Here is a 15,206-nt window from a genome sequence, read left to right as displayed (position 1 = left end):
ATTCGAGTGGGAGTTTTTTGCCAAAATTTCTTCCGATTCCAACCAAATAATTCCAAAATCAATCCGGGCCATCCAGAAGGCCAAAACGGATTTCTCTTTAAATTGATTTATGAAATCATTAAGAATCGAACCAATATTTTTCCCGAAATTGACCCGGGCTTTCTCGAGCCCAAAACAGAGTTTTTTCTTAAAGATGATTTTAGAAATCATAAAAGATAAAACCGGAACGCACCATTAGTTGAATTCTTCGAATTTAGACTTAAGGTCCGTAATGTGACATGTGATGTCAACAAAAGTATCTCCCAAGATAATCATGCATATATAATTCTTAGCCTTGATATATTATATGATTGCATGTGATGTGAATGCGGGAAACTAGTATGGCCATAGATTTATATCTTATTCTTGTTTTAAGCACGGATGGGTGCATGCTTTGTAATTAATTTTAATTTCAAGTTTATACGATCTGCGAATCGTGAGTCTTGTAATTAGAGTTTAGGGTCTATGAGTCCATTGAAGAAACTCGAGGATGAAATCCAAAGGCGAGTGGGAGAAATCAATGGAGGTTCAAAGATGGCGATCTAAGATGAACCAAAAGGCGAAACAAGAAGAAAACCAAAGGAGATTAGATCTTCTAGGTTAGGGGCCATACTAGGATCCATGTCTGCTTGATTTACTTTCTCGCGCGCATTTACTTACTTATTTACGCTTTATGTTGTGGATGTTAGTTAGCCTAAATAGTTCACTATAACAAACGCCAGACTAGCGTAAAAGTCCCCAAAAGTAATCTTGAGTAATCGCCAATCCAGATTAGGACACTCGTTGCGCCCTTGTTCGAGGAAGGTGGGTCGGCCAAAGCAGAGTACCTCCTCTACCTTGGGACAATGCGAGTAGGTCTATAGAAGAGGCCTACACGTCTAAATGGTTCTACTCAACGAGATCAGCAATAGAGTCTTGGATACTCGAGGCAAAAGGATAGATTAGTCATTCATCAATGACTATCTATCAACCGAGAGTCATAAGGGTATGATCAGTGAAGTAGTTCACTCACCTAGGACGACGGAAGTGGAGCGCAGGGACATAGTCCGCTTCACTCCGAAGAAGTGGGATCTTGGAATCACTTATTCAATCGGGGACGATTTTATTGAATAATGTGGGAAAACTAATGTTTTTCAAAACGATAACGAGTTTTAAAACTTTGTCATTTCTTTATGTAGTTTTTAAGATGACACGTAGAAACGATTTCAACATTGAATCACACCTAAGGGAGGTGTTGATCCACTTCCTAGAATGGAAGAATGAATCCGAGAATAGTTCTCAGATTCAAAAGGAAGGTCACTAGAATACCCAATCCCAATGTTGACTCATACAAGAGAAGGTCAAAAGCCTTTTGCAAGCAATCGTATAACATTCTCTTTGAAAGAGCAATGGATGCTAGCACGACCATTAAGACAAACTAAGGAAGAAATTCCTACAGAAGTCATAAATGGGGAGGTACGAGACCTCCAAGGCAATCTGAAAGTCATCCTAAGGGAAGACAACAGAATACATCTACCACCCAAATTCAATATCGATTGAACAAAGATCGATAAGACCTTAAATGAGTCACTCAGATTGTTACGAACAAACGGGAATATCTAATCTAAGAAAGGTTCTTAAGATTTGGTACAAAGAATCTAAGAAAGAGCTCTTGAGATTCAAAAGGGCAAAAGGATCAGTCAAGTGAGACAAACATTTGATCAAAGAAAAGCAGTTGTCGAGTACATGATCAAGAGTATTTCTCATTAGTGTGAATGTTTCTAAACAATGGCTAGACCATTTAAGAGGAAACTACCTTTAGCACCTGGAGGACAAAAAGGAATGAAATTATGAATTCCGGTTCCGTATCCTTGTTAACAAAGTTAAAAACAAGTATCGTAAAATTCCTTCATCAGGTATTTAAGACCAGATGAGCGGCTCAGTGGGAGCTTAAGGGAATTACATACTTGACTAAAAGAAGTAAAGATCCAAGAGGGAGCAGAAGCAGTAATGCTAGGGATGCTGAAAGGGATCAAAGTCTTCTTTTAGACACTGATCTAGCTTAGAACTTAATAGTGATTATTTTGTTCTTTTAGAAACATATGATGTTTTAAACCAGTGGTAAAATTAACTGAAGGTTAACATTGATAATGGCTAAAATCAAGAGATTCAAACTCATTAAACTTCAACATTATTAATTAGGTCTTAAGGACTGAATTGACAAAGTCACCCTTTTCAAAAGGCATAGAGACTGGTAATCTATTAGGACTCATACAGTGTTATGCAGACCTATAAGTTTACTTGCAGAAGCTAACGAGAGAAACTTCAAATACGTACTCTGACAACTTCATGAAGTATGGAAACGTACAAATCATAAAGTATAAGTCGGAATGTTTGAAAGGTTCAAACAAAGTACAAACCGCAGTAAAAGAATCATTTTGACAAGAGAGTTTAAGTCATCCAATTAGATTGGAGTGGTAAAAACTTGAGTCAAATACTTGATAACCATCAAAGGAGTTGAGAAACCGTTTCCCAACTCGCTCCATGGAACACATCTGAGGGATGGTGGATTCAGTGGGAGTAATCGAACATTGCTATGCATAATTCAATCAAAGATGGGTTTAAGCCAGTCTTCCAAATATTTTTGGTCATATTCTAGAAACGATTGTTTTCACACTTACCAAAGTCCGTCTAACAGCTAAGCTTGTAAAAGCATTACAAAAATTAGCTAAAGTCTGACGCAATTTCTTTAGAAGAAAAATTTGGGCTTTTTCCACAAGCAATCAAGAGAACAAAGTGTTTGTTGCTCATGATAGTATTCTTATAGTAATTAGCACACCTAGTAGTCTGGGAGAAAAGTACTAATTATTACAAGAATAAGTGGGAGAAAAGTACAAGCCGATTTAATTCAATCATGAGAAAAATCATGGAGGGTCATGAAGAACAAACATGAAACTTGTACAAGACGATTAAATTCGACCAAGTGCAACAAACTGCGGCTCCTCGGAAAAGGAAAGGTTAAAGATATGATCTTGTAAACCCACCGCACAAAAGCGAATGTCATTCGCAGGAGAACTCTCAAAGCAAGTGAAAGTGTCTCTAAAGGAATATCTCAAAGTAGTTGAGAAAATTCCAAATTGTTGTTCAAAAGCCCTGAAAGGTCAAAATAAAATCTTAAAGACTCAGAAAATAAAGGTTATTTCTGAAGAGATAAAAGACCTGCGCAGAAACGGAAACTGACTCTAGATTTTGGCTAGAAGCCAAAATCATCGTGGAATCCATATCTCGTCAAGACATGAAGCTTGATAATTTAAGTCAACAGAAGACCTAAATTGGTTTTCCAAAGTAGAAAACTGAGAAGGATGGAAACATTCATGTTTCCCGAAACTAGACAAGAAGAATAAGATTCTTCCAATCAAGTTATGTCCATAGGCATGCTTCAGAAATCTATCGACGGATTAAAAGCACGCAAGAGTTAGAATCTTCGATTCAAAAAGGCAATCAAAGAAGTTTGATTCCTGAGGAATGAAGATAATCTTGAATCACGAGTTTCAAGAAGGTAAGTGGGAGAAACAAACCTTCCGGGTCCGTATGCTGAGTACATACAAAAGATTGAGTACGACATAAGATGTTGTGTAACAGTGAACACACTGACTCAATAAAAGGACCACACACAAGGATGAAATGCCATTTTGGGCATCTGAAGATCTATAAACATAGATCAAAAGGATGATAGGATTAGAGAGACTCAGTACGCTGAGATGCTTGAGATCCGAAACAGAAAATCTAAGACTCGGAAAGTCTAAAAGAATTTCGACCCAAAACTCATGACTAAGAGCGTTGCTAAATCGGAGTTTGAAAAGACACCGATGTAGCAAACAAGCATGAGAGGGAGATTTATGTTCGAATACATAAAGTCAATCATATTGGATATGATTAGCATTTGAATATCCAAATTCGGATTTGAAAACCGAAACACTACTTAGAAACATCCTAGAAGGCTAAAGGATGAAGTAGTACAAAAGTTGAACATGTCATCGTAGCAAACTTCCAGACATGGAAGGAAAGTAGGCTAAAAGTGTTTTAAGCCGGGAACTGTTGCAAATACTACATAAAGAATTAAAAGCCTTAACTAGAAATTATCAAGGTTGAAGATAACGGTCTTCAAATTAATTGATAATTAGCAAAGTTTAAACGGATTACATCCGTAGTCAAACTAAACTGTCACCTAAGACAAAGTATGAGAGTCATACACGAGTCTAAGGCGTGAGGTATAATTTTAAACATCGACAAGTAAAACTGAGTGGGTAAAAAGAGTTTTACGGAAGAGGCTCAGATTTACAACTCTCGTTATCAGAAATAATTGAGTTATTTCACAAGTCGTCTAAATTTGGTTTAGTGTTTAAACGACAGTCCATTAATGATAAAACATTCCGAATAGGTTTGTCAGATACGTGATCTGATGAATGAAACCCTATTAAGTGAACTTGGGAATATTTATTATCAAATCCCTGGTCCAGGTCATTGCATGGACAACAATGACTCACGAAGACTAGCACGGGAGTCGATGGGATAGCGCAGTTTCATGGGCTATAGGAATAGTATATTCTATTCGACTACGTGGGTGTGTAAAAGGTTTATACACTGGATAACCCTCAAATGAGAAGTACATCACTCGTGATGAACGTCAATACTTCTCATAAAGACAATTGGAGAGATTCCACAAAACATGAGTGCTCCACTCATCTTATGAAAGGAATGTCCGACTTTGGTTCCGTCAAACGCCGCGCCGTAAAAAGAGGTTATAAAGACGGATACTGGGAAGGACAGGATAGACATGAAGTTAAGTGGGAGCGCAAGAATGGATTGTGTCATCCTAAATCACATTAGGTACAAAGTGTCTCAAGGCCACTTGATGAGTAGCAACTGAAAATGCGTGGCCACGCTCAAACGGATTAAGAGTTAATCGTTTGAATTTTACAGTTGTACTCGGATATCGAGAAAGTCTGAATGACGTGACGTATCAGATGGGATACTAAATTGACACGGGAATCGAGGCATTGCACTTGTTCTAAGTCCAAGTGGGGGTCTGAAGGAGATGTCCTTCGACCAAGATGGCAATGCGAGCAATATGTCGGCTAGGACAATTGATGAAGAAGATCATCAAGTCCGATTGATTTAGGGGTCGTAGCGTTTAGCTAGAAACCAAATACGATCGTCGAATTACGAAGTAATTCGCGGCTAACTTCGATCGGATCCTACATCGGGTTACACATAAGAATGGGTATTTAATCGGATGATATGACTAGTGGGAGTGTGATATAACATTGGGAATGTCCCATAAACATATCTCACAGGCCTAAATAGAATTTGGGCAAAAGATAGCAAAAAGGCTCGAAATAAGGGTTTTGGGCCTAGGCCGATTTGGGCACTTTTAGGGCTCGGATTGGGCTGATTTTTGGAGGGACGTTTCCTTATGTTATGAAAATTAAATATGCCAATTTTGACTGGGTTTGGACGTCATCTCCTTAGGGAATTGAGAAAATACCAATAGTTACTATTTTCGACTATTTCCCTAAATCTTATTCTAAAGGGTGTTTTAGGAAACCTAAAAGGAGGTGGATTCTTATTAGGGTTCTATATAAACACTCTTAGGGCAGAGAATAAGGTGTGGAATTTCTCTCTAAGCTTTCTTACTCTACCACATCAAGTAGAGAGGAGAAAGTGAGGTAATTCCCAAGCTATCTTCTAGTCAAGCAAGAAGAAGGTCTTCTTATTATCAAACCACCATTGGAGTGCTAGCGAGCTTTCAAGGAGGGAGATTAAATACACTATTCGGTGTCCCAAGTAGAGGAGCTACGTTTGAAGCTCTTGGTCTTCTTTAATCAATTCAACTAGTTCGAGGGAAAGCGATTAAGGTAATCTACTATCTCCATTAGTTTAATTACTAGTTTTGCATGTGATCCTGGGAATACTAGTGTAGACATTAGATGTCTTATTTCCGCTATAAACACTAGTAGAAGGGTGTAAATCCCAACAGGGAGCTCAACTATAGATCTTTGAATGAAAACTCGTATTTGATTGGTATTTGAATGAAGAAGATGAAGATGATGCAGCCTTTTAGTTTAGGGTTTCCATTTACAAGAAAAAACGTTTAAGAGGGAGAAAGTCAACTTCTAGGCGGTTAGAATAAGGGAGAGAAAAAATAGAAAGATTTTCTTTGAGATTGGTTTTCAAAAGAAGGATTGATCCTATGTATAGAAGGTCATAAAGGGTATTAGGATAAAATATCTATCATAGGGATTTGTGTTTTGTATGGAGATGGAAAATCTGACCATTGATGAGCTACAACAAGATTACTCCACTTCTCCTTCACCTTTTTCTCCTTCTCTTCTTATTCTCCTTCTTACCATCTTTCGTCACGCCATCATAGATACAACCTTGTTTTCAAATCCATCATCATCGGTCTACATAAGGAGTTAGAAAGATAAAGAACCTTGAATTAAAGAGAAAATTAAAGTAAAACCATCATGGAAAGAACTTTGATTCCAAATAAACTTTAATCTATGATGAGGAGTTAGAGAGAGCAACAACCTTGATTCCAAACCCTTGATCCAAAACCACCATAAAAAATACTCTCAAAAACTTTACTTTCGGATTGGTCTCGGACTCGGACCAATCCTAGGGGTTTCAGATTGGTCAGCCCGAGACCTTGCTTAAGGTTTCAGATAGGTTAGTTCGAGACCTTGAGCAAAGTTTCTGACTGACCAGTTCGAAACCCAAGGAGAGTTCAGACTGATCCGAGTCCGAAGCCTTGTTTTGGGTTTCAGATGGATGGATCCACGCCCGGGCGCCAATAGATGTTTGGGGTCAAAGGAGATTGACCCTCCCCGGGTGCTAACAGAACATTTTCGGGTGCTTATAAGAGCTCCCAAATGTGTATATACACGTGCAGATAGAGAGTTAAAAAATAAAATAGGGGAGAAAAGAAGTACAAACAGGTAAACATGTTGAAGATTTTTCAAGAATCCTGTTTTCTCTTCCCATGGATTCTCTAGAGGTTCTTTCTCTCTCCCTCCTTGGTTCCTCTTTATTCTTAACACTTCTATTTGTTGTTATTCTATTCTCATAAAGTCGTCTTCTTTTGACCATTGAAATAATGGTTCAGATTTGGTTAATTATATATAGTTTTGTAGTTGGGCTTTTTGCATTTTTAAGATCTAAGAGCATTCAATTTTCAGTTTAGATGTGATCTTTTTTACTTTATTTTAGATAAAGATTTGGATAATCTGATTATGTTTATAAGTTTGTCTTTGAATTATGAACCATGTGTGGTTTGAAATTCTAGGGCTTTGGTAGATGAAGTAATTTTTTGAGTTCTACAATACCCAAATTGCTAGATACTGGTTTTTCTATTTGTCCAAGATGTAGTGTTTGTGAATTTTAGTGTCAAGGATTAGCAAATAACCTAGCCAGGAAGCAATTGTGGAGTCTAATTGTGCTTATATATATATATATATATATATATATATGTGTGTGTGTGTGTGTGTGTGTGTATGCAATGTCTGGATTATATAATGGTAATAATTGCAAGTAGACAAGGGTATGCTCATTTTATTGTTGTAAAAGATAACATGCACTTTTACTTCACAAATCTGCACGATCCGTACTAGTTGGGGAGCTCGAAGATATGAGTGCTATGAAGAAAAAGTCGGGATTAATCCCCGAGTACTCCCCGACTACTCCTCAGTCCCCATCTTGCCGACTCGACTAGAGGCCAAAACTCTAGTCCCATGGAATTCGACTAAATCCCCGACTTGGTCCGACTAGGACCAAGTCGACTAGTCAGGCCAGACGGGATTATTTAGCTGGCCCTTTTTTTCTTTTGCTCAAATCAACAAAGGTGGTTTAGGATTTGCTCATTCGGCTTCTTCACCCTTCCTCTCCCCTCCAAACATCAATCTAACTAGATTGAAGTAATTTTGAAGTTTCTTCCTCTCCAGACAAGATTCCAAGTTTCTCTCTCTATCTTCTCAATTCTTTTTAGAACCCAGATTCTACTATTATTCTCTAAAAACTCAAATAAATGTTATTTTTTTGTGTTTTATACTTCATTAATGTTGTAGAACTTGTTGATAATTAGATGTCTTCTTTTTAGGGATAAACTTTTAGTGTTTATACTTCATCAAAGTCCAAATACTTATATTTATACCAATCTATAATTATATATACAAAATAGACTATATATTTATATTCTACGACTAGTCCCGTGTAAATACGACTAGTAGCGACTAAGCCTAGTCCTGAGTCCGCCGACTTGTCCTCCTTGCCGACTTTTCCAACATAGTATGAGTGTAAGATGAATTCTCTACTCGGAGCAGCTGATCCCATGTAAATGCATTGTAATTTCAGGAAATTGGGTCGGAGACCCAATTTTAAACTTTTTCAAGTTAAAAAGACAAGTTATATTTTTTTTTGGTTAAAAACACAGTTTTATATATTTTTTTTGTTAAAAACCCAAATGTTTGTATTTTGTTTCGTTAAAAACCCAATATTTTTTGCAAAGCTGTTGCAAGGTTGTCGCAAGGTGTTGCAAAGCTGTTGAAAGATGTTGCAAATCTATCGCTAAGTGTTGCAAATTAAAAAATACCTAGGGAGCTGAAGACTAAAAAAAATTGACTGGTCATTTTTCACCAAAACAAAAAAATTTAGGGAGTTTTGACCAAATTTCCCTTGTAATTTCTTCTTTTTAGAGACTGCAACTAATCCTCTATTTCTAGGGGAGCTTGGTTTGATTTAGGAGTGACATGTTGCGAACTGACCATGGACCTGTTAGTGATTTTGACAAGTTACTTGTGATGTTTCTGTTCGCATTAATTTGCATACACTAGGAACACTTGATGTCGTTTCTGTTCTGCTAGATTAATCAACGAGGACATTGCACATGAATGTCCATTTATTTATTTAAGAAACTAGCTTTGTAGCATGAACAACGATACAAGTATCAGTTTCCAGCATCTATACGAGGTATATGGAGACGATAACCAAAAATGCGCATAAGGAACACGACTATATATATACTTATGTTAGTAGGTTCTTTATCTATACTTGGAATATATTAATTTTTATCTGCAGTTATTAAATTATCACAAACAACATTGACCTAGAGTGGTATTTCACGAGCCAAATACAATCTTGTGCCAGTACACAACAAGATGTGCATACAAAATCACTCATTATACCCTTTGGAGTGAGTGTGAGTTTCCAACAGGTATTTGAGTGTCCATATCCGGCACAGTAAAAAATTACGTGAGTATCCATATTACATTGAAAACTGCCTACAGGTAGAGTTGGGAGAAAACATGCACAGAAGAATTATCTAACAAAAGTCAGTTCCTAGAATACCATTTACTCCACGGCTTGACCCAATAGATTAGTTCAAAATTCAAATATGGGAGTGTTGGATCATATACCTTTGTAGGTTAAAAAGTTGTACTTATATTATGCGAAACTCACCTCCTTCCAAGCAGGCAATGAAGTTATGTCCTTCATTGCCAAGGCATTGTTAAGAGTAACTTAGTTAAGTTTCTCTTTCAATGGAAATTTCGGTAGGCATGGAAATGGAAATATTTAAGTAATTTGGTAGGCATTGAAATTTCGGGGCATAGAAGTTATTTCCCTTACACAGGGGGACACAACTTTGACCATGCGACGCAAGATCATATTCATGGAGTACCACGGACACCAACTAAACCTGTATCGTATTCTTGTAGAAGGAAAAACCAGTTGGCTGAAATAAATGTCTCAAGTTGTGGGGCAATAGTCTTGATTAACGACCATCAATATTTATGCCTCGAGTACCAAGTTTTGTTGTATACAATGAATATCCCCTACTAGAACCACTCAGCGATATTCGTGAGGAGCAATACATGTTACACATTCAACAATATCGGAATTGGTTCCAAAATCGAATGTCATAGGAACAATTGCAATGTTATTGAACGTCCAAACCAAGACGGTGATGATGGGGATAGGAGATCATTTGGTTTCAATGTTTAATGTAACAAAATGGAAGTAATTTATATTTCTATCTTAATCAACTATTGTTCGAGTCGAGATTACATCTTTTTATGCTGAATTATGGTTAAAGAGACTTGTTATGCACAATTGCATCATATTTCTATCATTTTCACAAATTTGTAAAATTTTCACACAGACCTAAACGTTTCCACGAGACATTTCCACTTTTGGACCGACCAAATTTTCACTGAAACCAAAATCTCATTCCTTGATTTCGTCTGAAATATTTCAAAATTTAGTTTCTTTTATTTGAAATAATGTCCTTAGTTATTTATATTTAATAGTTGGGGCAGCAAGATATCATATATCAGGAATCAGGATGTCTTTTTGTGATGGATAGGAATGTCTTATGGTATAGAATTATCGTATTATGTGAAATGATGGAACCTATAAGCTATGCTAAATGGTGCAAACAAAACTATGAGGAAGACAAAAGGAAATGGAAAGAACATGAATTTTGTATAAAATAGTAGTAGATAAGGGCTCAATGTTAGTCAGACATGTATTGATAGAGATGAATGGCAGTAACTGTTTAAGGCATATGGGAGACGTCAAAAGAAGGATTGCCAGACCCAAATTCTGATTTGGCGTGTCTTGCATGAATGGCCCACTTAGAACCTTGAATAATGCGGGCTTGATCCACATGTCTTTGTGGAGATTCTACTAGTTTCTAAGTATTAGGATGGTTAAGTGTCTTTAATGTCTTTTAGTGTCTCTTTAATGTCTTTAATGTCATCTAGTGTCTCTTTAATGTCTTTTATGTCCTAGGAGTTTAGAAGTTTAACAGTCTAGAAGTATGGGATATTAAGGGTCAGTTTTAGGCTATATATAAGGGTTGTATTCTGCTGTTTGAGAAGACAGAGAGTATTCCAGCAGCTAGTTAAGCTTTATGTGTTTGTGTGATGCAAATACCCCAAAGGTGTGATGCCTAAGGGCTCTAGGAGTGATTCCTAGTTTGTTCTAGTGTGATGCTAGTGCTTCATTTCTTATATCTATAATATAATCAAGTTATTTTCTTCTTCAATTCCATTTACCCATTTCTGTCCTACATCATGTATGAATTGTCGATTTCGACCACTTTGGGAAGTACATGCAACTTTTGTTCTTTCACGCATTATTGTGAAAATGTCATGTCCTGGCAATTTGGATTCGTGAACTACAAATTTCGTTAATTTGTTCCAGCTGTAAAAATTCGACTTAGTTATCTTGTTTACTTGGATTCCCTCTACCTCTCTGGGTACATCACTGATTGTTGCATTCAAGTAGGCAAAAGTTCTCATCCTACAGTGCGTATTTGTATATCGTTTCCTTTCCCCTTGGTGAAATCGTCAGAGTTTTCTTGTGTCGCAGGTATGGATTGTGCTGACGAGAGGAAAATATCATGTTGAAGTGCCTAGAGGGTTATAAGCATTTCTGTGCTTTTTTACTTAACTGTTGTAATCTCAATTTTAAGACACAAAAGGGCCTTGAAGATCCAGAGATTCTTGCAAGGGAGACAGTTTGTATGTCTTCCATTCGACATTACCAAAAACCCGTATTTTAGTTCATCCCTGGTTTAAGTTTTTCCATCTGATACCTTCAATTATATTATCTTTTCAATTTTTTATGCTCGTTGTACAAAAAAACCCAAGGCACTAATTTGATGTTATGTTACCACGATATCCCAATTGCAGTTAGTGTAAGTGAAATAGAAGCACTTTATGAGCTGTTCAAGAAGATCAGTAGTGCTGTTATTGATGATGGACTTATTAACAAGGTAGTTATATTTCACAGATCATGTCATTGCGTCTTTTCTCTGTCTGAGGTTGTGAAATCTTGAAGTTCTTACTGTTCTCGTTGCCTGTTTGACTGGTTTTAGTTTTTTTACCATCTTACAGGAAGAATTCCAATTGGCATTGTTCAAAACAAACAAAAAGGAAAGCTTATTTGCTGATCGGGTATTTCTTCAATTCCATTATACCATATTACCATCTATAGTTTGTTTTAGTAAGCATCTTGATTCATCTTTTCTGTTAGTACCAATAACGATATCATCTTGATCTGGTAGTAAACAATTTAGTAAGTTGGTTTTCTTTATTATCTTGAGCTGAGTGTTAATATGCTCCAGTTTTCATTTCATAAAAAAAATTTCTAGTATGATCACTTCTCCAGCTCTCAACAGATATTGTAAGTTTTGAGTATGTAATTGGATGGTTAAAATCTACAGGTGTTTGATTTGTTTGATACAAAGCACAATGGAATATTAGGCTTTGAAGAGTTTGCGCGTGCTCTCTCTGTCTTTCACCCCAATGCTCCTATTGACGATAAGATCGAATGTAAGCTTCAGTAAAGACATATTCTTTTTCAGTGGAGTTATTGACATTTCTACGAGTTGAATAATAAGCAATACATAAATAGACTTACGACATTTTACTAGCTGAAAGTGGTAAACTTTTTGTAATTTAGATTTGTCTGAAAGGTTTGCCCCACTACAAAACCTTAGAAAATGGAATGCTATTATCGTTAGTATCTTTCCGGCTTAGCTACTTCACCTAATTATGCTTATATAGTGGAGTTTAACTTACATATTCCTCACTGTCAGTTTCTTTTCAGCTTTATGATCTCAAGCAGCAAGGATTCATTGAGAGACAGGAGGTAACCAACCGATTTTAAGTTTGATCACATTTACCAGGATAACTAAATGATGGATACAAGGCATGAATTAAAACCCTATTTAGGACTTGAGTAAATCAGGTCATCGCACTTAAACCACTCTAACAAGGTGGAGATCATACTCACTTGCCAACCTTACTCACTACATACAATTCACGCCAGTTCACTTGTAAACTGACTTCGGTGATGTACTTCACTGTTATTCTCAAAGACTAAGATTTGGGGGGGGGGGGAGGACATTTTCTACTCTTAGAAACCTTTTATATTCAAATAGAGATTGTTTTTAGACCTCTAATCTTCATACAGATTTTTTTTTGTTCTATTCTCTGTTCGACTGTGTAAAATGTTTCCAAAGAAATTTGATTTTTTTTTTCTTTTTTTGTTATCTAGGTGAAACAAATGGTAGTCGCCACACTTGCTGAATCTGGAATGAATCTTTCAGATGACATAATAGAAAATATCATAGACAAGGTGCTCCATTTTTCTAACTCGAAATTTATGGCTTTGGTTCTGTTTCATATCAATTTATTCTCCAAATTCCATATAGATTCATTACGTCTCTAAGGATGTGAAGGCTTCACGTCTAGTCCCTGACCATGCAATGTAAAGTTTTGACATCCGTCTGGGTCACCCAATCTTTCTATAAACGTTTGGGGTGATTTCATGCCACAACTCAATATATATTACATATAGACAGATTTCTAAAACGAATACCATAGGATTGGTCATGCATCAAGTTCGTAAGTGGTGAACTGATTGGTATATGTTGGTTGTCTGGGGCTTTAGGTATTTGAACTTTTAGAAAGCCGAGCCACAATTACCGCACATTTGGTAAAGATTAAATTCCATCACTAGGTTTTATTTACGAGTCCTTGTGATCATAAGTCTAGTGAGTAGGGACCATACAGTCACAGAATTGAGTTTGATGACACAAAGGACTTAATGAAAGCTATAGACGGGAGCAAATAATTAGTGAAACGAGACTTATGTACAAAATATGTTTAGGCCGTGACAGTTAGATGGTAAAACAAACAAAACGGGAACATTTGGATATTAAGCCACTAGGACATATATATTTGTACCAAATAACAGATATATATAAAAAATATAGACAAGCGGGATTGTATATAAAAATGTTACACATATGCTTCCACCAATATGACCGGCGATTTTTTTCTGGGCTTGTAGTTCTTGCGATTAATACCATGTATATGTAATTGCGCCAGGTGCTATGCCAATTGAACTTTAAGTTGATCAAGATGGTACTTACTCATAATGCTGGTACGACACTTGATGACCATTAATAATAATGTGTCACTTTAAGAACTTAACAATTGTAATAGCTCTTAAACTGTTTCCCTAAAACATCTTTAATGCTTGTCCCCTTTGTCAACTTTTCAATTTTCGTCTCTTAATATCTTGTAATGCTTATTTCTTGTTTTGTAAATATGTCAGACCTTTGAGGAAGCTGATACAAAGCACGATGGCAAGATCGACAAAGAGGAGTGGCGAAACCTTGTTTTGCGACATCCTTCTCTTTTGAAGAATATGACCCTTCAATACCTCAAGTGATTTTGAACTCTTATTCTATTTCAACTATTCTGAAAGTACATTTCTATTTGTTGAAATTGTGTTTCCACTCTAAATAGATTTATACTGAGTACTGAGGTGATGATTTGTTTGATTTTGTTCGACAGGGACATCACCACTACATTCCCAAGTTTTGTGTTTCACTCACAAGTAGACGACACTTGAGGTTTTGCTAGTTCAACGTTGAGGGATTCTCTGAATAATGGTTTTAAAGAGCTGAAAGGGGGAATAAAACTGAAGGAAAGCTTTAAAAATCAAATTTCCAAGTTTGGAGATGGTTGCTGTGATCGTTTCTTCCGTTCTTTTACCTTCAACCACTCTTTGTTTAATACATGAGAGTTTCAGCTTGAGTTTGTGTAAACATTAATCAGAATATCTATTGTATTATCATGGCTTTCAGTTTGACCTAGTGATCATGTTGATTGTCTGGCAAGTCCTGGAGTAATTTTTGAGGTCTCAGCGAAGAAGTAAAGTCGGATTAATTAGAGTGATAGAAACTTCCAAGTTTGGATGAAGATCAACATTTAGCGAGATCAGGTTGCCGTCCCATCTGTAGTTCATGCATCCTAAACAATTCTGCGGATGAACAAGCTTACAAGCTTAACAAAGCCTAAGTTCGGACCAATTATTGTGTTTGGCCCCATGAAACAACTAGAGTCACTTCTAGGTAATAATTCAGAACTTGCTGGTTATATTGAGATAGCTCATTAAATTGATTCGAATTCATCGCTTTCAACTTGAGTGCTATAGGGTTGAAATCAGGCCACCCATTCCTTCAGCCTTGATCAATCATTCCACACTTCTTGAAATCAATCAAATCATCAGAGCTTACAAAAAGCATATTTCAACCAAAATCAAATCAAATA

At 36.5% G+C, this 15,206-nt stretch overlaps 1 protein-coding gene across 2 annotated transcripts; it reads left to right on the top strand.

Annotated features, from left to right (window-relative positions):
* Nucleotides 1–6,967: 6,967 nt before the first annotated feature.
* On the top strand, nucleotides 6,968–14,749 carry LOC147549337 (calcineurin B-like protein 3). 2 transcript variants are annotated; one of them, XM_086670638.1, is made up of 9 exons: nucleotides 6,968–7,078; nucleotides 11,449–11,600; nucleotides 11,772–11,854; nucleotides 11,976–12,035; nucleotides 12,305–12,413; nucleotides 12,680–12,732; nucleotides 13,141–13,221; nucleotides 14,206–14,318; nucleotides 14,448–14,749. In XM_086670638.1, the coding sequence occupies exons 2-9, from the start codon at nucleotides 11,480–11,482 to the stop codon at nucleotides 14,503–14,505; spliced, it is 678 nt and encodes a 225-aa protein (XP_086526764.1). In that variant the 5' UTR covers nucleotides 6,968–7,078; nucleotides 11,449–11,479; the 3' UTR covers nucleotides 14,506–14,749. The 2 variants fall into 2 exon arrangements, with proteins under 2 accessions (XP_086526764.1, XP_086526765.1); XM_086670639.1 differs by having other exon boundaries at nucleotides 6,991–7,078; nucleotides 11,449–11,498.
* The last annotated feature ends 457 nt before the right edge of the window (nucleotides 14,750–15,206 follow it).

This window comes from Eschscholzia californica, unplaced genomic scaffold (assembly GCF_041429995.1).
Source record: "Eschscholzia californica isolate CP2 unplaced genomic scaffold, dmEscCali1.0.p SCAF_3, whole genome shotgun sequence".
NCBI lineage: Eukaryota > Viridiplantae > Streptophyta > Magnoliopsida > Ranunculales > Papaveraceae > Eschscholzia > Eschscholzia californica.
The sequence above is the reverse complement of the archived record's forward strand: the minus strand, read 5'-3'. Positions and strand labels throughout refer to the sequence as shown.

Excerpts from the sequence above, each read along its gene's own strand:
- LOC147549337 (XM_086670638.1), top strand. The coding sequence starts at position 11,480 with ATGTTGAAGTGCCTAGAGGGTTATAAGCATTTCTGTGCTTTTTTACTT. Across the intron at positions 12,414-12,679 it reads TATTGACGATAAGATCGAAT|TTTCTTTTCAGCTTTATGAT; the intron begins GTAAGCTTCAGT and ends CCTCACTGTCAG. Across the intron at positions 12,733-13,140 it reads GATTCATTGAGAGACAGGAG|GTGAAACAAATGGTAGTCGC; the intron begins GTAACCAACCGA and ends TTTGTTATCTAG.